Source organism: Kogia breviceps, chromosome 14 (genome assembly GCF_026419965.1).
Source record: "Kogia breviceps isolate mKogBre1 chromosome 14, mKogBre1 haplotype 1, whole genome shotgun sequence".
Lineage (NCBI taxonomy): Eukaryota > Metazoa > Chordata > Mammalia > Artiodactyla > Physeteridae > Kogia > Kogia breviceps.
Genome location: NC_081323.1, coordinates 11,390,160 through 11,416,043, shown reverse-complemented (window position 1 = coordinate 11,416,043; position 25,884 = coordinate 11,390,160). Strand labels below are relative to the sequence as shown.

The window sequence follows — 25,884 nt, the reverse complement described above, 5'->3', positions numbered from 1 at the left end:
AGGGAAGTCCCCCAGTCCATTTTCTTTTTGTTTTGTTGACGTTGCTGTCTTTTGAGATGATGGAATAAAACACATTGTTCAGTTGAACTTCTGGCTTCTGACCTTTTAAAAGACTGGGTCATAAGGTGTGAAGTGGAACAGCTGTGGGCAAGATTCAATGACTGCTTATATTCAGACCTCTCCATGATTCAGGCAGTTCATATTTCAGACTTTCCATGTTCGCTGTCAGAAACACTGTGCCCCAATTTAGAGTCTCAGCCAAAGCTAAATGTGTTACATAATTTATGCAAAGCACTTCTCCCCCAACATTTTATTATGGAAATCTCAAACACACAGAAAAGGTGAAGCACTGTACAGTGGACACGCACATGACCACCTAGATTCTACAATCACTGTTTTCACTGGCTTTGCTTTAACCACAGATCTTACCACCTCTCCATGCCCCTGTCCATTCATCAATCCGTCTTCCAGTTCCTGCTGTTTGATTTTCAGTTCAGGATGCCACAGGAACTATGACAAAGAACATCAGTCAGGCCTCTTTCAGTGCAACTGAAACCCAGCACCAACTTGTTTTAGCAAAAAAGAAGTTTGTTGACTCATAGAACAGAAGTTTCCCCGGAGTGATGGCTTCCTGCATGACAGCCTCTGGGGGCCTGTGATGTCAGGGACCTCTCCTCTCTCTGTCTTAGCTATTCCTGGGTCGACGTCATCCTCAGGCGCGCTCACCCCACGTGGCAGTACCAGTGGCTTTCAGCTCACAATCATCCTCGCTGTGCCCGCCAAAAGGGCCAACCTAATTCCTGGTGACCTGGTAGAATGCCTGGCGATGGACCTCTGACCAGGCTTGGGTCCCCTGCCTACTCCTAGAGCCCCACGCAATACAGGGATGGAGAGTGGAGGAGGCCTGGCTCCACAAAGGGAAATTGGAGTGCTGTTACCAGAACTGGTAACACCCACTGGGGCTGTGGGTGCTGTCCACTGTGCGCTCCCTGAGGGATGGAGGGGGGGCCCGCGAGCCGTGCAGAGTCCTCGCCCAGCACACAACCCGCTGCACACTCCCAGGCTCCCACCCCGCTTTGGGATGCACTTTTTTTTTTTTTTTTTTTTTTTTAATTTATTTAGGCCTCGCCGCACAGCTTGCGGGATCTCAGTTCCCTGACCAGGGATCGAGCCAAGGCCTTGGCAGTGAAAGGGCAGAGTCTTAACCAATGGACCACCGGGGAAGTCCCCAAGATGTACTTTTTAGACGTTCTTCTTCCTTCGAGGCCTCTGTTATGTCGCTGTGGGTGATGAGAGTGGGAATAAAAGAAGGAGTGAAGAGAGAAGAATCTCTGTGGGTTGCAGAGCAAGGGCCTCAAGGCCAGCTGCCAACAAATCATGGCCTTCTGGGCTGGCAGCTGTCCGGTGGAGTTACCTTTCCTTCCCGCCCCCCCCCCCCCGATCCCTCCCTCCCTGCTGCCTGCCTTCCCCAGATATCTCTGGGCGCTTGCAGTGAGGTGAGAGGCAGGTGAAGTCACAGCTCGTAATGTGCGTGACAAGCTCTGCGAGGACAGGGCGAGTCTGGGAACCGAAGTCTGAGCTGAGGCCACCTGTGAAGTGAGCAGGCTCTCCTGCATGGACTCACGGTAACCGAACTCAGGGCGCCACCATGGAAACCAGTACGCCGGGTTATCGATTTGCGAAGAGAACTGTAGCCGGCAGGGCAGCCACGCGTCCCTCCCCACCAGCACTCCTCTCCCTGAGCCCGGAGCCAGGTGGCCGTGGAAGGCTGCTGGTGACATACGCTGGACAGAGCGCGCTCCAGTCCCCAGGCCAGGTAGCTCCTCACCCCTCCCAGGCCGCAAGCTTGGTGAGGGCGGGAAACAGGTGGATGGTCTCTGGCTCACGTCTCCACCCGAGGCTGTCCCCTCGTGGCTCCTTGCGTTGCGGAAGGGGGCAGACCTAACCATTCTGCTGAGCTGGAAGGAAAGCAGCGCCAGGCGAGGCCTTTTGAGGGAACCGACAGGGGCTTGCAAGAGCTCTAAGGGGAAGAAGACAAATGGGCTGCGTGAATAATCGTCCTGACTCCTTAGGCGGCCCCCAAGGCCCCGCGGCGTGACCTGGCCCTGCCTCCCTCCCTCCCAGACTCCAGCATTTCCAGCCACTCGCCCTCACTGTGCTGCTGCCAGGCTCACTGCTTTGTTTCTCAGGCAACCAGGTTTGCTCCGCCTCAGAGGTAGCGCTTCCTCTGGTCACTGCCCCCAGGTCTTGGCTTGTCCATCTGCTTCTTGTCAGGTAGGCCCTTGTTTAAATAAGCGTCATTTCTTCAGAGAGGCCTTTCCTGACCCCCCCGATCTAAGTGGGCCCCACCCCCATGCCTCCACACCACCCCGCCATGTTACTCTTTCTCTCATCACCCTGACTTCCTGTGTAACCCTTGCCTTTTCTAAGTTGACCTTGGCCTCCGGGTATTGCTGTATCCAGTGTAGTGGCTAAGAGCACCCACTCTGAGCCAGATGGCCTGTGTTTGGATCCAGGCTTTGCCACCTCTTAGCTGTCTGACCTTGGGCAAGTTCCTTAACCTCATTGTCCCTCAGTTTTCTCCTATGTAATCAGAGCAATACTAGTACCATTTTCATACGGTTGCTTTGCGGATTATTGAGTTACTGTATGTAAAGTGCTCACAACAGTGCCTGGCATGTGGTAAGTGCCACATAAATATTTGCTATTATTATAAGTGTTGGGACTTCCCTGGTGGTCCAGTGGTTAAGACTCCACCTTCCAATGCAGGGGACGCAGGTTCGATCCCTGGTCAGGGAACGAAGATCCCACACGCCTTGGGGCAACTAAGCCCTCACTGCAACTACTGAGCCTGCACGCTCTGGAGCCTGCGCGCTGCAACGAAAGAGCCTGCATGCCGCAACTAAGACCCGACGCAGCCAAATAAATAAATAAACAAATAAATTTTTTTTTTTTTTTTTCAAAAAAGCCTTAGTGCTTAAAACATATTAGGCAGTTAATGCCCATTTGTTGGAGGTAGTTAGACCCTCGTGGGTACTGGGGTGAGAGCCGCTGGCCTGGTGGCAGGCAGCACTGGTGTCGCTGTCTGCCTCCCAGGCTGCGCAGCTCCTGAAGCAGGCTGGAGTTGCTGCTGACTTTTGGCACTTTCCTAGATGTTGCAGATCTGAGTGGAGGCTGGCGGCGGTCAGAGATGGCACTCCGGTGGCCTGGTGGCAAGGGGCAAAGCAGAGGTCAGACCCAGGAGCACACGGGCCGTTTAAGGGCGGCCCTCCGGGCCACCATGGTTCCAGCTGCTCTGACCAAGAAGGCTGGGATGGCTGTCATGTATTTAAGCAAAAGTCTTCCCTCTGTCATTGGTCAAAATAAAATCTTGGTATTCTCAGTGGAAAACTGGGCCATTCATAACAACAACTTGTAGAGTGGGACTTTCACTTCTCCACCCACAATGTCAGTTAGCAGGTATTTTAAGTGGAGAAAAAAAACACACCATCTTCTGTAGTTCCTTCAGCTACAGTGTGTACTGTTATGTTATACTAAATACAGTCTTTGACTTTAATGTTTTACTATGTGGACCAGGGGTTAAGCGTTACAGAATTACCCCTTCCTTTTCTCTTTGACAGTTTTGCATTTGGCTCCCTAATTTCTGCTGTTGATCCAGTGGCTACTATTGCTATTTTCAATGCACTTCATGTGGACCCGGTGCTCAACATGCTGGTTTTTGGAGAGAGCATTCTCAACGATGCAGTCTCCATTGTCCTGACCAAGTAAGTGTGCTTTCTTCAAGTGGCGGAACTAAAGGGCCTTGTATCAGAGGGGCAGATATTTCCATGCAGCTGCGTGTACAGTTGCTTATCCTCTGGGTGATTGGTTCACTGCTTCTCCATCTTTCTGGCCTGACAAGCCTTGATGTGCCCCAGGAATATTGTCAAGGCCCAGGGTGATGAGAGGAGAATCTGCCTTTTAGGATCTACCTTTTAGCAGTGCTTTTAAATTAAACCCAGCTTGGACTTCGCTGGAGGTCCAGTGGTTAAGACTCCACGCTTCCAATGCAGGGGGTGTGGGTTCGATCCCTGGTCGGGGAACTATGATCCCACATGCCATGGGGTGTGGCCTAAATAAGTAAATAAAGCCCAGCTTCTCATCAGCATCACCGGGGGTGCTTATTAAATGTAGCATTCCCAGGCGCCACCCTGAGAGCTTCCGATTCAGTAGGTCTGGGGTGAGTCCCCAGATGATGATGGAGCAGCCAGTTGTGGGATCAGTATTTGGGCAGCATTGTTCCAGATGAAAGCATGTGACAGAGGCCCTATTCTCCCACTTGTGAGCTGCTGCACGTCACCTTCCTTTTCGCAGCTGTAAGGTACGGTAGTGATATTCACGGGCATCCTGCTTTAAGATGCTATTATGTGAAAGCTGCTTTGGAAATTGCAGATCTTTTTCAGTTGTTCATTGGTATACTGCCCTTGTTGATAGGATCTGAGAAATTAAAGATGAGCCATAAAATGTCAAGAAGTCATTGGGAAAAGCCAATGAGTCTAAGTTCATCTCAAATCCATTTGTTGGATGTGGGGCTATTTCCTTGCACTCTGAGGTTTGTGGTGTTCATGTATGGGCAGGAGACCCAGACAGTTTTACCAAAAAACAAGAAGGTACAGACAGTCAAAGCAGTTGGAGAAAAGAGCCCTGGACAATGTATCAGAGATGAGCTAAGAGAATTTGGGGGGCCATTATGTGTTCGGTTAAAGAATAGTTTTTCCATTTTGATTTTGAACTTGTTTCCTTTGTTGTGGGATTCCTTGCAAAGCATAACCACTCTGTGGTTTTCTTAAAAGCCTTACTATAAACTATATTCAGCATTCTTATGTTGGAATGAAAGAACATTTTATCGTGGAAAGAGCCCAGGTCTTGGGGTCAGGCTGGCCTGGGTTCAAGTCCCAGTGATGGCCACTCAGCTGCGTGACACCCTCGGTCAGCTCCTCAACTTCTCTGAGCCACAGGTGTCTCAACAGTAAAGTGAGGGTGATAACGCCTAAGTGTCCATCAGCAGATGAATGGATAAAGAAGATGTGGCACATATATACAATGGAATATTACTCAGCCATAAAAAGGAATGAAACTGAGTTATTTGTAATGAGGTGGATAGACCTGGAGTCTGTCATACGGAGTGAAGTAAGTCAGAAGGAGAAAAACAAATACCGTATGCTAACACATGTATATGGAATCTAAGAAAAAACAAATGTCATGAAGAGATTAGTGGTAGGACAGGAATAAAACACAGACCTACTAGAGCATGGACTTGAGGATAAGGGGAGGGGGAAGGGTAAGCTGTGACGAAGTGAGAGAGTGGCAGGGACATAAACACACAACCAAACGTAAAATAGATAGCTAGTGGGAAGCTGCCGCATAGCACAGGAAGTTCACCTCTGTGCCTTGTGACCACCTAGAGGGGTGGGATAGGGAGGGTGGGAGGGAGGGAGACACAAGAGGGAAGAGCTATGGGAACATATGTATATGTATAACTGATTCACTTTGTCGTAAAGCAGAAACTAACACACTATTGTAAAACAGTTATACTCAAATAAAGATGTTAAACAAATAAATAAATAAATAAAACCTTAAAAAAAAAAAAAAAAAAAAGATAATGCCTCAGCCTAGAACTGGATTTGAGGATTGAGTAGTTAAATATACTGTGTGAAAAGCATCCGCCATCGGTTAATGTGAGATCCTTTCCTCTTCTGCTCCTGTCCCCCAGCTATTGTTTGTCCTGTTTTTGTCCTGCTTTTGCAGGAAGAACTTACCAAATGTTGCTTAATTGAAAGAGGTGCTCAGCAGACCCTTAAACAAAACAAAAACATATGTATATATTCTAAAATAACACACATATTCTGCATATAAAATTTAGAAAACTCACAAAGAAAGAAAGAAAAGAAAAAAAATACAAGCATTGTAACGCCCCATTGAATGGAGTTGATAAACATCATTTATATTTATAACACCATTTAACTAGTTGCAGAGTATTCTCTCTATGGATTTACTGTGATCTATTTGACCAGTTCCCTATTGTTGGCTTTTTCATGTTTCTCTTGGCAAAAATTTCTATAGCTTTATTAGGAAATTATCATATATCATGCTGTAAGAGCTTTTTAAAAAATCTGATATTTTTTCTTAAGATCTACTTTGAAAGCGTCTTAGTTTTCCGGTTTTTACCTTTATCTTGTGTCCTGGTTGTGCATTTGAACATTTGTGATAAGGAATTGTGCCTAAATTGGAGGTGACATCATGAGTTATTCTTATACATGAGGAGCTAAACTCAACTGCCTTGTCTCTAATTTATTTTTTTCTTAAATCTGGCAGAAGTAGGATCTTTTCTGAGCTTTCCCAGGTCTCCTTTGCCACAAAAAGGCCAAAGGTTAGGAGATACTTTCTTTATAAAAGGAGAAAGGATGGAGTCATTGTAACTAGCCATACATTCTTCCTGGAAAAGTGCTTTTGAAGGCCAAGTTCACCTATGATGACGGTTTCCAAAATTGAATCAGTGGGCCACATGCATATATGGTTTCCAGCCTTCACCTCCACTACTTACCGGTACACAGGCTGGGGTAGGAGTCACTGACCTAAGTCTCTGACTCAGATGGGTTGTCCTGTGAGTCCGTAGGCATTTTCAGGTGAAAGCGGGAGATGGGGCAGAAAGGGGATGTGGTAGGACTGCCTTGTTTTTGCAGTGTAGGGGGGAGGTGTTGTCAGCTTTCCTTGGTTACAAGGAAGAATCACATCTTGTTTTTCCAAGTGATCTGATGATGATACGTTTATCTTTGTAACTGAATATGTGAATGAATTACCCCTTTTTAAATGTTTTCACTTTTATAAGTGCCAGAAAGCTGAGTATCTTCTGTTTCTTCATTAACCTTAATTAAATTATTTTTAGCTTTGATTTGTCACTATGACAATCTATTCTTACAATACTTGCATAGAGGAAACCTTTTGTTCTCTGCAGCTGCAGCTAAAGCTCATGAAATGGATCCTGAAGCAACATTGTCTTTTATTCGTTAAGGTGTGAGAAACATGACCTGAAAAAATAAAATGCGCAACATTTCCAGGCTAGAAAGAGCCCTAATTCTAACTTCATTTATCTTGAGTTCAGAAACCATTGGCCTTGGCCCTGGGTCTGCTGTTAACCATTGGTGTGACCTCACCCAGTTAGCCACTTTCTTCAGGCCTCAGTCTCCTTTGCATGAAAAGAAAGCAGTGACACCAGCCAGTGTCCCAGCTGTGGTAATGAAATGAGGTGGGGGCTGGATGCTATGCTCGTGGCCCTTGGATCCATTTGGGAACTAGAGGTAATCTTAGCCTTCAAAAGTACTTTCCCCATAAGAACCTTGTTGGTTCCCAGCTTTCCCCAAGTTGGGATGTTAACATGGGATCTGCTGGGAAAGAAAGGGAATGGGGCTATTGGGGTGAGTTTAGAAAACTTTTATGTGAAAAACATTGGTTTTCTTTTTTGCAGGACTTCTCAGAACCTTTATTATGTTATATTATGCTGTAAATCACCACAAAAGGCTGAGGTTATCTGACCAAGCCACCCTTTTATCACAAGTTATCCTGCTTTAAAATTATACCAGTTCATGGGCTTCCCTGGTGTCGCAGTGGTTGAGAATCCGCCTGCTGATGCAGGGGACACAGGTTCGTGCCCCAGTCCGGGAAGATCCCATATGTCGCGGAGCGGCTGGGCCCGTGAGCCATGGCCGCTGGGCCTGCGCGTCCGGAGCCTGTGCTCCACAACAGGAGAGGCCACAGCAGTGAGAAGCCCGCGTACCGCCAAAAAAAAAAAAAAAATTATACCAGTTCATGAAACCCTAATTAATGAAGCTGAACCTTACTATTGACAATTCTTTGCTTTGTTGACTGATTCAGCAAAAATTTGTTGAGTATCTTCTGTGTGCTGGGCTCTGCTTAGGCCCTGGACATATGGCAGTGAACAAGGTGGACACAGGCATGGTCCTCATGGAATGATTCACTGGTTCCACGTGCTGTGGAGAAGTCAGGCACCAGGAGAGCCTGTAAATGGGCTGGCCTAGGTGAAGGCAGGTGTCCCTGAGGGAGTGTCACTGACCCTGGGTTCTGAGAACAAGCCAGAGTCAGCTGGAGCCCAGGAAGAGTGACATAAGACCTACGAGCTATGGGGAGGTGTCAGTGACAGTGGAGCCCAGCCCGAATGAGGAGGAGATGGGGTGGGAGGTGTGGTGGGGAGGAGTCTGTCAGGCTCAGAAGACCGAGCTTCCCCCTGAAAGCAGCAGGAAACTGATGAGGGGTTTTGAACAGGCCAATAACTTGATCAAATGTGCATTTTCAAGGGATCGTTCAGGCCCCTGAGTAGAGAATGGGTTCTCCTGGGAAGAGCAGGATGTATATAGAGAGAGATCCGTGAGGCAGAAGCCCTGATCTGGAGGATAGTAAGGGAGGGAGGGAGAGAAGTGGATGGATTTGAGAGAAGGTGGAATCAGCAGGAGGAGGATATTTAATGAGAATATGTTAATGGTATGATGGTTTTACCCTTGGGGATAAAACCAACAGTTGAATTTAATGGCTGCTGACATTTTTCTTTGCTCTGTAGCAGTGAAAGGAAAGTCCTTTCAATGCTTCCTCTTGATGTCTCCTCCCAAATCCCCACTCCGGGCCTTACCCACTGATATTTCTTCTTCAGGAGGCTCCATTCTAGTCTGACTTCATGCCACAGCCTCAGTTTCGGGTTTTATCCCACAGGATCCCCACTCCCCCGTGCCCACCCTGCACTGAAAACACTCCCGGTGACTCCCCAGGGCCTTCAGGATGAAACACCAACTCCTTAGCTTGATTCATCGAAAGCCTTTCACAGGGCCTGGCCCTGCCTGCTGCTCTTGCCTTACTCTTACCACTGTCCTCCCCACCAGCCCCCTCCCCCAACAGCCAGTTCCTGTGTTCTGTCCACAGTCACCTATGTAATTTCCTGCTCCTAGATATGCTGCTAGTATTTTGGGGCTCCCTACCTCCACACATGCTCCCCTCTGCCTTGGGTGCATTCCCTCATTTCTTCATTTCTTCCCAACCATTTCTGGTTAACTCTTTATCCTAAATTGAAACCCAACCCATGTGTCATAAAGAGCCTTCCTAGACCCCCACCAGTCTGAGTTAGATGCCCACCGTGTATTTCCTACAGCTCTCTGCTCTTTCCTGGGATGGTCCTAGTTTCCATCTTGGTTTTTTTTTTCTTTTTTGGTTTTTTTTTTTTTTTTTTTCTTTTTGGCTGTGTTGGGTCTTCGTTGCTGCGCGTGGGCTTTCTCTAGTTGTGGTGAGCGGGAGCTACTCTTCATTGCGGTGTGTGGGCTTCTCATTGCAGTGGCTTCTCTCGTTGCAGAGCCCGGGCTCTAGGTGCGTGGGCTTCAGTAGTTGTGGCACATGGGCTCAGTAGTTGTGACTCACGAGCTCTAGAGCACAGGCTCAGTAGTTGTGGCACACGGGCTTAGTCTCTCCATGGCATGTGGGATCTTTCCGGACCAGGGCTCGAACCTATGTTCCCTGCATTGGCAGGAGGATTCTTAACCACTGTGCCACCAGGGAAGCCCTCCATCTTGTTTTTCTCCCTCATTAGACTATAGAGTTCCCTAAGGGCAGGTACCTGCTTTCATCTCTGAACCCCCAGAAACTAACACAGTGCCTGGAACAAAATAGATGAACAAATAAGTGTTTGACTAACAGGTTGAATGATGAATGAATGAATGAGAGAATAAGCCAGAAATAAGTTTTGAGTTCTAAGTTAATTTCTAATAACTTTGTCTATAACATTTTAACTTCTTTCTTTTTTTTTTTTTAATTTCCTAGCACAGCGGAAGGTTTAACAAGAAAAAATATGTCAGATGTCAGTGGGTGGCAAACATTTTTACAAGCCCTTGGCTACTTCCTCAAAATGTTCTTTGGCTCAGCAGCACTCGGCACTCTCACTGGCTTAATCTCTGCATTAATATCCTTTTAATATGATGAACACACATGGCTGAGAAGATTATTCCTAATTACATCCGTCTCTCATCATTTTCTCCACTTCCTTAAGGGGACCAATTTTAGTCTAAAGTTGTATTTAAGGAGGATTTTTATGCTTAGTTCTGGTTTGAAGAACACTTTAATTTAAACTCAAGGATTTTAAAATTTAACATGTGAAATTTAGGATATCACTTTTCAGAGCTTAGAAATCATGTACACTGTTGAATATCAGATCTGACTTTGGGGTCTTCTCAGTTCCCAGAGTTTGATAACTGCATTCAGATGAATTTCATTTTCTGCTCTCACTTTTCACATTAAGAAAATCAGAAATTAATTTCCTTTGAAAATGTCAACTTGAGAAAATCTCTATACCACTGAAAATATTTATCTGGAAGAACCAGAAAAGAGACTTTCAAAGTGAGCTCCATCTAAGTTATTCACACTGATTTTGTGGCTTAACAACCCATAAGCTTTTCCAGCCACAGAAGCGAAGAGACTTGTTAAGGCCGCCGACACCTTTGTTGCTGTAGAAAATTTGTCACGTTTAAAACAGGAACAGGCACCAGACCATTTCTGTGTGAGCGTAAGCCTGCGTACATCTTGGGGAGATGGCCACCTGGCCCTCCTCCGCCAGCAGTTTGTTTCACAGATGGCCAGCCAGGAAAGGCCTCTTCTGCCTGAGACAGGCGTGTTTGTCTCTCATCCTGTTGAATTTTCCCTTCAGTTCCTATGTCCAGAAGTCTCAAGGTGCTATTGAGTCAGCTGACAGCTTCTTATATTGTATCAATAAACAGAATGGAAAAGAAAACTTTTTCTAGTTCAGTATTTTCCTCTGTATTTATCTGTTTCTTTAAAAGAGTGGAGGGGTGGGGAGAGCATCTTCTTCGATGAAGCCCCAGTAAATGGGGTGCTGTGGGCTCCAGCACAGGCACGTGAGTTTGTAAATGTCCAGGAGTGGGAGAGAAGGTCCTTCAGTGGGGCCTTGATCCCCAGGATTCTGGAAACCCCATTAGTGACCTCAGCTGATGTGCTCAGTGGAGTGGAAGAGGGACACGGCCCTGGAAGGGGCCTGGCAGTGTGGGCTGCCCTCAGTCTGTCTGCAGCCCCAGTTCCCCACAGCCCGCCCCCTCCCCGTGGCTTCCAGCCCTCCAAGTCAGCATTGCCACATGAAATGACTTAGGGTGACTTTAGTTTTCCCCAACCGTGTGTCTCAGGAATTTACATCTCCTAGCATTCTGTCAGATTCCCTTCCTTAAAACAAGAGTCTCCCTGCAAAGAAAAAAATCCGTAGTGACCAATTTTCACCTGTTACCCTGAGATGCTCCCAAAGCTTTGTATCCGTTGTTGACCTTCTCTATTTGGAAGGCAGCGGTTTTGTGACTTCTCTAGGTCACCCATAAGTGTCCTTTGATTCTTTTTCCTTGACAATTGTCATGTACGTGCTAAAGCATATTGACTTGAGGAAGACGCCTTCCTTGGAGTTTGGCATGATGATCATCTTCGCTTATCTTCCGTACGGGCTCGCAGAGGGCATCTCGCTCTCAGGTAAGTGACGGAGGGTGCTGCAGTGCTGGGGCTGACGGCTCGTTGTCCTGCCTGGTGAAAGGTTATGTCGATTGGGTCACTGCCAGTCATAAGAGACAGTCACAACTCAAAAGAGCTTAAGCAATAAAGGGGACTGACTAACTGGTGTATCTCTCTAGAGACACATCTGGATTTAGACCTGGCTGGATCCAGGAACTCCGTGTTGTCACGGTCACCTTTTCTCTTTACCCGCCATCCTGTAGCAGAGATTAAAACATCTCTTCCAGTGTTGCCTCTCTCTCAAAACAAGCCCTCCGAAGGGCCTTCTTCAGTCAAAGGATGGGGTCACAAGACTGCCAAGGGCAGTCAATCCCTTAGCCCGTCCCTGGGCCCTGGCACCCACTGACCTGCACTCTTCCACAATAGTTTTGTCTTTTCCAGAATCTAAATGTCGTATAAAGGGAATCATGTCGTTTTTAGTCTTTTGTGACTTGATTCTTTCGGTTTTCGTAATGTTCTTGAGAGACACCACATTTTTGCTGTATCAGTAGTTTTACATTCTTATTGAGCCGGCTTTTCCATTCACCCTTTGAAGGACATTTGGACTTTTCCAGAGTTTGGCTATTAATGTGCATACTTTCATTTATCTTGGATAAATACCTAGTAGTAAGTAAGGTTGCCGGGTCTTATGGTAGGTGTATATTTTGCTTTATCAGAAACTGCCAAGTGTTTTACAGAGTGACTGGACCATTTGCATTCCCACCAGAATGTGTGAGAGTTTCAGCTGCTTCACATCCTCGTCAACACTTATTTTAATTTTAAAAACTAGCCATTTTTGACAGGTATGTGGCGGTTTGATTTTGATGTGCCTTGGTGTAGTTCTCTTTATACTCCTCTTGGGATTTGTTGAACTCGTGGGTTTGTAGTTTGTGTAAGTTTATGGCTTTTATCAAATGTAGTACGTTTTTATCAGTTTCTTGAAATATTGTTTTCTTTTCCTCCTCTGCTGCTGAGCAGAATTCTCCTTCCCTCAGGTCACTGTCTGGCGTCACACATGGGTTCTCTGTGAGCAGGTCTTGCCAAGGAGGCGGCAGAGAGGACTCTGGCCGTTTTCGCTGGAGAACTTTGTAAACCTTGGGGTCTCGTTTGTTTTTAATCCCAAGCCAGTTCTCTTGGATAATTTCATCCCAGTATCTACCATCCTGTTCCCTCTCTTATCTTTCCTGAATTTTGGCACTTACATAAACACTACCTATGAGTCATTTGGCTCTAGCCTAGCTATTTTTACCTCTGTTTTTCTAGATCATTCCCCACCCCTTTGAGATGAACACTGAGTACCTGGTGGCAAAGATATATTTCATGCATCCATTTGAAATTTGTGAATAAAACCGGGGAGTGTTTTTCTTGTCTTTTCTTCAGAGAGGTAGTGTTTTCTATTTGTAGGGGTTTCGTTTCCTTGGGGACCTCTGCCGTGCACGCTGATGGGGCCGAAAAGAGCACGTGCAAGCCAAGGACACACTCGTCCACCCGTGGGTGGCAGGCTGGCTCTGCCCACACTCTGCCGGTGGGGTGTCTGTCACTCGGGGTCTTCAGAGAAGGGGAGGCCCACCCTGTTGCTGTAAGGGTACGAACAGCAAAGGTGACTTTGGTGCCGTCCCCTCCCCTTCCTCCCTCTTTGTGCTCTGCTTTTCCTGACTGTCACAGAGGACTGAGTGGTTACCAGGACCGCCAAACAGGACGCTCTCCCTAACAATCATTTACCTAAATCTGTGTGTCTAGAACACAGCGGTTAAGGGCACCGGGCAGACTCGCTTTGAATCCCAACTCCACCTCTCATTAGCTGTGTGACCGCAGAGAGCAGACTTAACCACTCTGAGCTTCCACTTCCTCATACGAAGTAGACATAATAAAAGTGCCACTCTGGGGCTTCCGTGGTGGCGCGGTGGTTAAGAATCCACCTGCCAGTGCAGGGGACACGGGTTTGATCCCTGATCCAGGAAGATCCCACGTGCCGCAGAGCAACTAAGCCCGCGAGCCACAACTACTGAAGCCCGTGCGCCTAGAGCCCGTGCTCTGCCACAAGAGAAGCTACCGCAATGAGAAACCTGTGCACTGCAATGAAGAGTAGCCCCCACTCGCCGCAACTAGAGGAAGCCCGCGCGCACCAACGAAGACCCAACACAGCCAAAAATTAATTAATTAAATTTAATTTAAAAAAGAAAAAGAGAAACCTCCTTTCACTCATCCATTCAGTAAATATTTATTTAATGCCTATCCTGTGCCGAGAACGCTCCTTGGTTTCAGAGGTACAGTAATAAGACAGGATCAGGTTTCTGCCTGCAGAAGGAAGATAATAAGCAAGTAAGCAAACACATAGGGTAATTTCAGGTAGTAAGAAGTGAGGTGAAAAAAAGAAAGCAGAGTGATGTGATGGAGTGTCACGGGGGCAGGAACATTATGAGGTAGGGGGTCAGGAAGGTGTCCTCAAAGGGGTGGCACTGGGGCTGAGGCCTGTGTGGTGAACAGGAGGCAGCGTTGGAGGCTCTGGGGAGGGGGATTGGCAGCGGGAGCAGCAGGTGCCGCGAGTCCCAGATAGATCTGAGGGGCTTGGCCGCTCCCGGAAGAGCAGGAAGATAGCGTGGCTGAAACAGGGCGGCAGGGACCCCGTCCCGCAGGGTTCTGTAGGCCTGGGAAGGAGTTGGCATTCTGTTACACATGCAAAGCCAAGTGTTGGAGGACTTTTAAAAAATCACTCTGCCAGTAATACGTGTCATATCTGTAATATGATACTGTTTATTACTTTTAAAAAATATATTATTTCTTTTTTTGGCTGCATTGGGTCTTTGCTGCTGTGCGTGGCTTTCTCTACTTGTGGCGAGCGGGGGCTACCCTTCGCCACAGTGTGCGGGCCCCTCATTGCGATGGCCTCCCTTGCTGCGGAGCTTGGGCTCTAGGCGCGTGGGCCCCAGCAGTTGGGACTCGCGGGCTCTAGAGTGCAGGCTCTGTGGTTGTGGCGCACGGGCCCAGTCACTCTGCTGCATCCCGGACCAGGGCTCGAACCCGTGTCCCCTGCACTGCACCACCAGAGAAGGTCCTGTTTATTACTTTTTTTAAAGACAGATAAACTTTATAATGGCATAGTAAAAGAGCTGGCAGTCTGCATGTTGAACTGTTAATAGTAGTTACCTCTGGGCAGGCGGTGTGAATGGAGAGTCTTGTTTTACTCTTTACCTCTGAGTTCAGATTTTTTTATAGCAAAATACGTTCCTTATTGGGTAATTAACAAAGAAAACTGACTATGTCCTGACTCAGCCTTCAAGAAGTACATCCTGTTTTACCCACAGTAAAGTTCAGTGCAGTAGACGTTGTACGCAATACCCTTTCAACTCCTGCCTTTTGGATTTGAATCCTTTATTCCTTAATTACATTTGAAACGATGGATTTAACTGAGACTAGAAATGGATTTCCTCCCTCCCCCCTCCCTCTCTTCTCTTCCTGCCTTCCTTCTAAGAGGCTGACCATTTGCTGTACTGCTGTCTACTTCCTTGAATGAATTCGCCTTCTGAAAGAAGTAAATGTATCAGGATTCTTCATTCCAGGGCATGTTTTAAATCCCCAGGCCTTTTATCTCCAGGAGTGAGCCTGCTGGACCGTTTTCCCCTTCCGTGTCTTTGCAGCCTACGCGGGGGGCAGCTGCAGTGGGTGAGGGTCGTCTAGGTGGTAAAGTCACCTGGGCTTAGGGAAGGCACGTAGGGCAGACACTTGAGCTGCCCCTGTGGCTTTTGTGCCCACTGCTGACCCTGGCTCTTTCCTTTAGCCCCCGGGATTTGAGAGTTCCCCCAGCCCCAGACTAGACTGGCATGAAGGTCGTAGCTGGCTGGTCACTCTTTTGTTGGCCATAGGGCCCATTTCTATATGGTCCAAATTCAGCCCCCAAATGGGATTTGTTTATCTCTACAGAAAATGTTTAAACACTTCAATTAGTTGCTGTCGTTAAAAGTCAGAAGATTTCTGGGAATTCCCTGGCGGTCCAGTGGTTAGGGCTCACTACTTTCACTGCCAGGTGCCCGGGGTTCGATCCCTGGTCAGCGAACTAAGATCCAGCGAGCTGTGTGGCGTGGCCAAAAAAAGTTGGAAGATTTCCCATAAGAAACAGATTTCTGGAGTTTCTCAAAAACCGGAAAGTAGGCCCCCGTCCACAGGGCTGCCATCGGCCCTTTATAGATGGGCTCGTGCCTTCTTTGCCCATGTGCCACTCACCCACTTCTTGTTTTTAGCTTTATTGTCTGGCCCCTGGGGAGTTTGGGTTTCCAACCCCTGGCCTACGGTGCACCAGACTGAAGCGGCCAGCCAGACCCCTTCTGCGTTGAGCCTGTCTCCTTGTTTCCTGTGGAGGAAAGCTTGCTGGGGCTCTGGCAGTGGCCTCTCCTGATGCTCAGTCCCGCGGGAAGTTCCACGTTTCACGGTCAGAGCTGACTTCCCAGACACTTGGCTTTCTGCCGTGGCTGTTTAATGCCGGGACTCCCGTGGGCTGTGACGACCTCGTTCTGTGGGCAAAATGAGCACATGGGCGGAAGGCCACTCCTGTGACAGCTTCAGCGCTTGTGATTCACAGCTTAAGTGGTTTCAGGCTCCTCTGGGGTTGACTCTCCCTTCAGGGTAAGAACTCCAAAGCCTCAGCTTTGCAGTGAATTGATAACCGTGCTTGAAGCAGGCTGGCGAAACAGAGCCCTTTGAGAGCCCAGGAGCCAGAGCCGCCTCCAGCGCTGGACTGCACAGAAGGAAGAGGAAGGCTTAGGAGCAGTTCCACAGAAACCGAAGCGCGCTGTTGCCGCGTGTTCCTCCCCCAACCTCGACGGCTCTGGTCTCTCCCTCTGTTTCACCTCACGTTCCCTGTGGCGTCTGCGGGCTGGGTGCAGAGCCAGGAAGGAGAAGCTCTCAGGTGGTCGCCTGCAGGAACTTACTGAGAAGGGCAGATGACTTGAGGCGGCGGCCGGAGGTGGTGTTATTGTGTGTTGTATCTAGCGGAGCAGAGGCTCAGAACAGCTCATTACTTGCAGAGTCTTCTCACTGCTCTAAAGTAGCAAGTAAAGAAGTCTCCTGCCCACTCCTTTCCCTTCTCCAGGCTCATCAGGTGTGGCTCGTGGGCAGCGTTGCTGGAATTGCCCTGTCTGGCCTCCTTTTTGGGAAAAATGAAAGAGCAGAGGAATTTGCTGTTTCCCGAGAGGGCCAGGAGATAACACGTTCCAGCTACTGCTGTCTCTCCGGCCAGGAAATACCTGTCGGGCACCACAAAGAGCACGGTTTTCCTCTGTTTTGTAAGGTCTTGTTTATGCAGCAAGTTAGCAGGTGAAATGTCTCCAACGCAATTCTGTGTTTTTCAATCATTTTTTTTTCTGCCAAAACAAACTTTATTGCACCAAAAAGAAAGAAAAAACTTCATTTATGTACAGTCAGATATAAAGACATCTCTTTGACTCCTGTGCATATATTTCCTCAACTCAAGGTTAGGGTGTAAAAGTCAGGCTAGTACGCCAGACATGCTCTGCCCATGGCAGGACCAAGGAGAGGATTGTCACTTGAAAGTGGGAACACTTAAATGGATGACAGGTTAACACTGGACCAACAGACCAAGGGCATTCTTCCAAGCCCTGTACTAGCTCTGGGAATGGAAGAGGGAAATTGGAAGCAGGGCCCCTTTTTGAGTCTCCTTGTGAAGAGACCCAGCCTTCAGGTATCAAAGCTAAACTTCTGTCCCCCAAGTGCACTTCCTGTCCAGTTCCTTTGCTTCCTGCCCTCCCAAGTAGGACATTCTCCTTTGCTTCACTCATTTTTAAATGGAAAGTTAGCCAGTAATCTGTTTCTACAAAATGGCAGAAGTGAGTTAAATTTTTGCTTATAAAGTTTGACTTGGAATTCATGTATCTTGGCAGCTTGTTTAATGGCTTTGTAAAAATCTCAGCTTCCTTACATGAAATAAAGACCTCTTTGCTGCTGCCTCACCAGGGAGACACTGAGAAGAAACCCATGGAAGTGGCTTCAGCAGTGATTAGGGGCAGTGGACAAAAGTTGAAACTCAAATCCTGAGTACACAACAAAAGTTGTAGACTCTCTCACGGTGACCTTTAAAGAAAAGACATCACTTTTTTTTTTTTTTTAACAACACATCTCTCTTTTCATAAGGTTAATTCATGGCGATTATGGGAAAATTCAAAATTAAAGTATGACAAAGCAAATAAAAATCCACCCATTCTCCATACTCAGATTCTTAATGTTCCCTTTCTGTCCCAAGAGTGGTTCACCTGCCCCTCTTATATCCATGAATGACAGTGACGGCTCACACCTGTTCTGCCCTGGTCTTGCGAAGGGCACTTTACACGGCTTCTCTGCATTACCCTCCTAACATTTCCATGAGCTTGGGTACTATTAGTCCCACTGTACAGTTGAGAAAACTGAGGCTCGGTGAGGGGAAGAAACTTGGCCCAAGGTCACCCAGCCGGTAATGAAGCTGCCAGAGAGACGGGCCCTCAGCAGTTCCCTGCAGCCTCTGGGAGGCCTCGGGTATTATTTTCCTCTCCTTTTTCTTAAAACACCTAATACTATAGGCTCCAGGGACTTGTAGGAAGTGTGAGGCATTATTGCCTGTCACATGGAAGGTGCTTTTCTGTTCTGTTCATGTCTGTGCACTTTGCCCCTTTGTCCCTCTTTAGGCATTATGGCCATCCTGTTCTCAGGCATCGTGATGTCTCACTACACACACCATAACCTGTCCCCAGTCACCCAGATCCTCATGCAGCAAACCCTCCGGACTGTGGCCTTCTTGTGCGGTGAGTTCTGCCTCTGTGTGGTCCCACGTGGGCCTACCCAGAGCTACTTGTTCTTCCTCAGCCTGTTCCAGGAGTCCGTTGAGATTTTCCCTGACAGAAGAGGCCGCAGAATTTCTCAGAGCCAGATACTGCACTCCCTTAGCTTTTGTTTGTTACTCTGGCTTTCACATTCCATAAAGTAAGCCTAAGACCCAACAAATGGCACTTTCGATGCCTGTAATTTTAAGACCAAAAAATAATGAGGGGCTTCCCTGGTGGCGCAGTGGTTGAGAGTCCGCCTGCCGATGCAGGAGACACGGGTTCGTGCCCTGGTCCGGGAAGATCCCACATGCCGCGGAGCGGCTGGGCCCGTGAGCCGTGGCCGCTGGGCCTGCGCGTCCGGAGCCTGTGCTCCGCGATGGGAGAGGCCACAACAGTGAGAGGCCCACATACCGCAAAAAAAAAAATAATAATAATAATAATGAGAACTGCTAATAACGAACGTTTGAGACTCATGTATTTGCAACATATGAAAGTGACATTTCTAAAAAATGTGTTCCTTGGAACTGATGTTGATGAGAATTAAGTGAAAAAAGACTCCATAGTCAAAAAACAGTCTGGGAAATCCTGGGGTAAATAAAGTTTAACAAGTTTCTGAACTTGTGGGACTTTGCCGCCAACGTGCATTGTGAGTTTCTAAGAGAGACAGAGTGACAGCGTTTCCCAGACTTGTCCACAGGCCCCTTTGTTCACAAGAGCATCTTGAAGGACGTGTCTCCGGCAAATCCTGAAGTAGAGGTGTCATCGTTGGCCTGGGCCGCACCGAGGTGACTTTCTCTTAGGCAGTTTCGGTTACGCATCGCAGTCTGATGAACCCATCGTGTACCTGCCCCTGGTTTACACCCGGGAGTGAAGGGGCCACTCTCGCACTGTCCCTTTACGCTGGCCCCCAAGTGGCTGTGCCCTGCCTGTCCTCCTCAGCACCTCCCCTGGCATTTCTGTGGCCTGTCTCATTTCGAAGCACCAGGTCCACGCTGTCGCGTGCTGGGAGTCGGGGGCAAGCTGTGCAGACTTCATTCCACAAACAGGGAGTCTCAGGTCACATGACTTGAGCACTGTCTCATGGCTAAGAAGTGAGTCTGGAAGCGGTGTGTCTCTTGCTGGCCCAGTGGGTATTGTTTCCACAGCACCCTTCTCAGAAAGTCATGGCGAAAGACTCTCTCACCATAAGGAAATGTAAAACAAAACATCTGTCAAACTCTATTTTGTACCCATCAGATTTTAAGTTTGGTGATTCCCCACTTCTGGCACAAACATATAGAAAACAGCCCCTGTTGATGGGCATATACATTGATGCCATCTTTTTTGGAGAGTCATTTGCCGCATCAGTCTGAATTTAAAAGGCACATACTCTTTGACCCAGCGATTCTACCATCAGGAATTTAGTCTGTGCGCAGGGATGTTTGTTGTTGCTTTTTCAGTATCAGAAATAGAAACAGCCTAAATATCCATCAAGGGCTCATTAAATTAACCGTGACGTATCCACATAATAGTATTCATGCTGCCAGGGAAAAGCATTACATAGATCTGAATGGGTTCTAAATAAGCTGATTTCGAAAGATGACAAAAATATTTGATAAGAAAAACATTCAGGGAGGAGAAGGGTAAGTATACTGTACAGCTTCTGGACTTCTTTGAAGAAAAAAAAAACATTGCTGAAATGTTTTAAAACAGCCTTGATGTTTTATGCTGCTCAACTTTTAAAATAGTGTCTTTGTCTCCCTGGCTCTACGGTTATTCTGGAGGATGTCACAGTCTAAGCGGGGAGCCTAGTGCTAGGAATTTCTAAGGTGCTTTTTCTTAGGATACACAAGTGACTGCTTGTACAGCAAGAGTAAATGTCAGACTCTCTTTGACTTGTGGAGTGGAGCCAAGAGTTGAAATGTATTTCTTCCTGCAAATCCTGCAGGGTGTAAGCCTTCTTCTAAACTTTGTGGCAACATTTAATATTTGAAGTCCGTCATTTGGCTTTGTCCACTCTGGCAGGGAAGTTAACAAAGGGCCCTTTCACACTAGTCACATGGCGTCTGCAGTCATTTGCTCTGAATTTTCGCCACTTTGCCGCAGTTGGGATCCTTGCTAATCACAGTGTTCAGCAAATGGACAGATTCATATATTTATCATCGTCCCCGGGTGGGAGAGTATTTATTTGCATGGGTATTTGACAGCTGGCTTATTAAATTAGGAGATTCTGAATAGCAAGCACTTGTTGCTTATGTGATAGAAAAGAATGAGAGAATCAAAGGACAAGTTTGCCAAGGTACTGGTTGCAGGATTTTCCAGAAAATAAGCGAAGTGGTGTACCGGATTCTGATTAACTTCTGAATGTTTGCTTGCATAACAATCCCGTGCTGTATTGGAAGAAAATAGTTGAGGCTGAATAATCCATTCTTTGGTTTGTTTCAGAAACATGTGTGTTTGCATTTCTTGGCCTGTCCATTTTTAGTTTCCCTCACAAGTTTGAAATTTCCTTTGTCATCTGGTGCATAGTAAGTATTTTCCTTGTTTTTTATTTAACTACTTATTTGTAGATCAATAACCACATAGTCTGGATTCATTTATGTAACTGTTAACTGGTCAAAGTCAACAGCTACATAGACAACCTTCTGTTTGAAGATTCTTTCTGTTAAAAATTCGTGAACATACAATAAATGGGAAGGGACGGAATTAAGTAAATAAATATCCCTAGAAAAGAATTTTTGCTTGGTTTTAAATTTAAGTGGACTTGAATTGTTATAGTCTTCTTTAAAAATTACCATTTTTTTCAGGACTTCCCTGGCAGTCCAGTGGTTAAGACTTCCGAGCTTCCACTGCAGGGGGCACAGGTTTGATCCCTGGTCAGCAGGGAACTAAGATCCTGCAGGCTGCACAGCGCAGCCATAAAAAAAAAAAAAAAAAAAATTTACCGGTTTTTAATGTTATGTAGTAAAAGCAGATTTCAGAATTGACCGTGTAATTGATCATAGCCATGTAAAAACAGCATGCATTAAAAAAAAAAAAAAAAAAAAAAAAACAGCATGCATAGAAAATATGTAAGAAAATGCAGCCACACGTTCACAGTGGTTGTAGAACTGGGGATGATTTCTTTTTCTTTTCTACTTTTTCTGGATGATTATAGTGAATATACCTAATTCTTGCTGTGGTTTCATTCAAATGTGTCCATTTATAAGCACGACCTTGGACACTTGTTCAAGGTAAAGATTAGGAGGCCCTTACTACCTCCTTAGGAGATTCATCTGTAGGGGTCATTATCCCAGGTGATTCTTATCCTGGAGAAGATTTGGGAAACAGTGTTGTAATTGGACGAGAGAGGGGTGGTGGCAGTAGGAGACAAATTAAAATGTACCTTTAAAAGAAAATAGAAGTTTAATCATTTGCATTCAAATCAGATCGGGAATGGAATGGGAGAAAAATAAATGTTTAAGCATTTAAAAGAAAGGTCCAGCTCCCTCAGGTATCTGATCAAAGTGACGGGAATGGCTAACATTTGGGCATTAGCCTGGTGTAGCCAGGCCCCTCGTCTGTGTCCCTCCTGTGTCTCTGTCCCGTCGGTGTGAACCCATCTCCCATAGGTCCTCCTGCTGATTTATACTCCTGTCCCTAATTTGATCTGTTTGTTGTCTTTTTAGATCCTCTATTAATTGAAGGCACTTACAAAGCACCCCTTGTTGAGTTACCATAATTCATCTTGAGTTAACTTTTATTACCAGCTCCACTTAACAAAACAGCTATTGAGAGGCAGGCTTTTTCTTTTAAATCACTGTCACCTGCCATATGCAAACCAGTGAGGCCTACCTATTTGGCATATGGGGAACCTGAGGCAGACAAGATAAGGAACCCTAAAGGAAAAGATGTTTCTCCTTGCCATCTGGGTGCTTCTGCCTTAGTCGGCACGAGCTCATTGCTTTTGTCACTGTTACGTGTCCTCCAAACTCAGGTTTTAGGACAAGAAAACGGCAGCAAATGTCTTTTATAGAAAGTATAGTATAGTAGCCTTTAGTGTGGTCACTGGGTGAAAGGGGCCACATTTGGTCAACCCTGAAACAAACACAAATGTGGGAATGGAAGATTAGATTTCAGTGGGTGAAACAGGGAGGTGGCGATCCCAGCCATGAGCTGGGAGGGAAAGAAAAATGAGGCGATGCCCGGGGTGGTGACTCAGTTTCCCCTGAGCAACTGGTCAGTCTGGCCCTGGCACTCCAAGAGACGGCCTGTGCCGCTCAGATGGATTACCTTAGACTCACTCAGTGGTCAAGGGCATGGGCTCTGGGGACCGAGCGAGGTTTGGGACCTGGCTCTACCACTTCCTGCCTGGGTCAGCTTGGACCAGTCACTTGATACTTAACCTCTCGCTGTCTCAGTTTACTTGTCTCTAAAATAGAGACAGTAACACCTACCTCATAAGACCTTTGGAAGGATGTAAATTGAACAAGATAATGCACATAAAATGATTAGAGCATTGTCTGGCATATAAATGTTAGATGATGGTGGGTAATTATTAACTTGACCTTCCAAGGCACAGCAGTCCAAAGCACAGTCAATTCATGCTGGTTAAAAGAATAAACTTAGAGCCTTAGAGTGTCTATACATATATTATTCTGTTCAAGTTAGTTATGGTGAGAACCAAGATGAAGGAAATGGAAGTAAATTAATAAGTAGTTCTAAGAAGCCACTTAGATAAGATTCAGACTTTACATAAAGCTGTATTTTGTTAAAATCGACATGCCTTTGGAGATGGCTAGGGACCGAAGGCCATGGCAAGCAACTAGACAGGGTGTATGTGCCCTCCTGTTAGAACCCACCTGTGCATTTACGGACATAGGTAGGCGCTTTTCAGTCTTCGCTCCTTTCCCTGAGGAGTGGGGCCCCCATGGGAGAGGCAGGAATACCTTGTCTGTTCCTCCAGAGCTAGCCCATTGGGAATGATTAGTGCAGGCCCGTCCCACAGTGGAGCACATTCGGAGGAGCCAGATTACCCTTAAATTAATCTCTGGGTACTTCTGCACGGCCTCTTGGCATTACTAAAGCTGTCATTGATACCTTGCTAGTCCTCTCTTTCTGACAACGGAAACGTAACATACGAAGCTTTAATCTTTTCCTAGACACGTAGAAACTGGCATCACCTGGGTCTCTGCCTAGCACTGAGTTCATGTCTTTGATGACAAGGGGACGCTGCCTTTACAATGGGTGTGTTACCAGGTCTGCGTTAGCCTCAACAAGCTTCAGCTTGAAGAACCAGAGCTCTCCATGTTAAGACTTAGTTTGTTGCTGTTAACAGGTGCTTGTGCTCTTTGGCAGAGCGGTGAACATTTTCCCTCTCTCCTACCTCCTGAACTTCTTCCGAGATCATAAAATCACACCAAAGATGATGTTCATCATGTGGTTCAGCGGTAAGCCCGATCTTGAATGAACGGTGGAGGGAAAAGGCGTGTTGTAAGGGCACAGGCCCCGTGGAGGATGCACGTGCCTGTCCCCGGCGCCCTTGCCGAACGAGCATGCCTCATCAGCCCCAAGATGCACACGCTCCCATTTAAGGGCGCCTGCTATAACGCGGGCCCTGAGCGAGGCCCTTCGCAGGCGGTCCCCCTCCCCACGGCGCAGGAAGTGGGTGGTGCGTGTCTGCTCTGCAGATGAGGAAGCTCAGGCTCAGGGTAAAGGGCTTGCTCGGGTCGAGGGGCCCCAGGAGGCAGAGCCAGGATTTGCCCTCCTTCCCTCCACTCTTCCTGGACAGACGAGGTAGCCCAGGGCAAGGTGTACACGGCGCCCCTCCCACCTGAGTGCTTTCTAGGCTGAAGTAACGAGGGGCTCAGAATAAAAAGGTTAAAGTTTATAAACTTTTTTGTACTACAGGCTAGATTTGGATTTTTTTTTTCATTCAGTTACTAACTTCTGATAGTTCATTTGACCATTTCAGTTGCTGTTCAATCGCATATTCCTCTACTTTTTAAAGGATGGAAATGGTTTCATAAATCTTTGACTCCTAAAGAACCGCATCTGTAGACATCTTTAAATTTACTTAGGAGCAATACATCCAGTTCTTTGTGCTTTCTTGTTTAAATATTATAATTAAAATATTTCTGTGTGGGTCAGGGTATAGCAACATGCTTTGTAAGCTGTTTTCTGTCCAACAGCATATCTGTAAATTTCTCGCAGATTTCTCTTCTTTTTCAAAAGACCTTGTTTAAAATGTATACATAGGTGTGTGTGTGACAGATCTAGGTAGGTAGGTGTGTATATATGTGTGTACAGTGAGAGAAACTTTTTTCTTAATCTTTTTGCCAGTGAGGGAAAAAAAATCGTAGTTGATCCAAGGTCTTGAAAATCTGAAAGAAAATCTAAGAAATGTATCACGCATTTTACAAAGTATGTAAGCTCTTTGGGGGCTGGTGGGTGTGGTGAGAGACCTCTACAGGGAAGTGGGTGGTGGTTTTAAACAGGGAGGGCTCTTGGTTCCCGGTGTCCTCAGGCTGTCCAGGCCTCTCTCCACTGATTCCCTCCCTCTTTCCTGGATCCTCACCCTGTCTCACTGGCTCCTCCATCATTCAACAGTAGAAGATTCTCCTTTTCCCTGCAAAAAACCAGCAACTTCAGCCAAAACCCCTGCTCCTCATCCCCTCCAGCCGCTTCCCCATCTCTTCCTATCGTGGCCAGACCTCTTGAGCGAGCTTTCCTTGCCCATTTTCTCCACTTCCTCGCCTCCTGTCCTCAGGGCTGGACTTGGCCTCGCCCGGGTCACCAGCAGCCTCCCCCAGGCAGAGCTGGTGGGCACCGGTTAGCCCTCATACCACCTGCATCCTCGGCTTGGGGCTCCTTCCTCCCACCGACTTGCCCTCTGACTGGGAGGACACCCTCTTCTCCTCCTCCCTTGGCCTCCAGGCCATGCTCTGGTTCCCCTCCTTTCCCTTGGGGTCTCCTCAGGCTCCTGTCCAGGTCCCCATCTGCCTTTACCAGCACCTCAGTAAATATTGGCTTCCTCAGGACTCAGCCTCAGACCTGCTTCATCTCTTCCACTCTCACAAGCTCACCTGTCCTGTGGCCTCAACTTCCATCTGGTTCCCACCCTCCCAAAGCTGTTTCCTCTGACCAGGCCTTCCCTCTGAGATCCAGACTCTAGTGTCTGAATCCTCCTTGGATGTTGTGGAGCTACTGCGATCTCATTGTCTAGGACGGAACTTACCTTCCTGCCCAAGCTGCTTGTTTGCCAGCATCCCTCTTCCTTCCACAGGAAACAATAACATGTGGCTCCCTCTTACGAAGGGTTTACTGTGTGCACATGCTGTTCCATGCCAAGGCATTTCATCCTCGGGCCACAGTCATGGCAGGCCCTGTGTCTAGTTCCTCGTGCCAGCCTGGGAGGCCCCAGGGAGCCCCAGGGAAAGCAGGGGGCCGGGGGGTGGACCCAGGAGCCAGACTCCTGACCCCGTGCCCAGACCATCACGCAGGAAGCCTCCTAGGACCCGGGCATCCTCCAGGCCCTTCCCTT

General features: G+C 47.2%; 1 protein-coding gene across 7 annotated transcripts in view; it reads left to right on the top strand.

Moving 5' to 3' along the window:
* SLC9A8 (solute carrier family 9 member A8) overlaps nt 1-25,884 on the top strand; it is a 72,062-nt gene that overhangs the window by 36,474 nt on the left and 9,704 nt on the right. For all 7 annotated transcript variants that reach the window (XM_059036066.2, XM_067011770.1, XM_067011771.1 and 4 more), the window contains 6 exons: nt 3,621-3,764; nt 9,856-9,994; nt 11,451-11,556; nt 18,246-18,362; nt 20,808-20,890; nt 23,680-23,791. In XM_059036066.2, the coding sequence (XP_058892049.1) occupies nt 3,621-3,764; nt 9,856-9,994; nt 11,451-11,556; nt 18,246-18,362; nt 20,808-20,890; nt 23,680-23,791 (701 nt within the window). The remainder of the gene's footprint in view (nt 1-3,620; nt 3,765-9,855; nt 9,995-11,450; nt 11,557-18,245; nt 18,363-20,807; nt 20,891-23,679; nt 23,792-25,884) is intronic.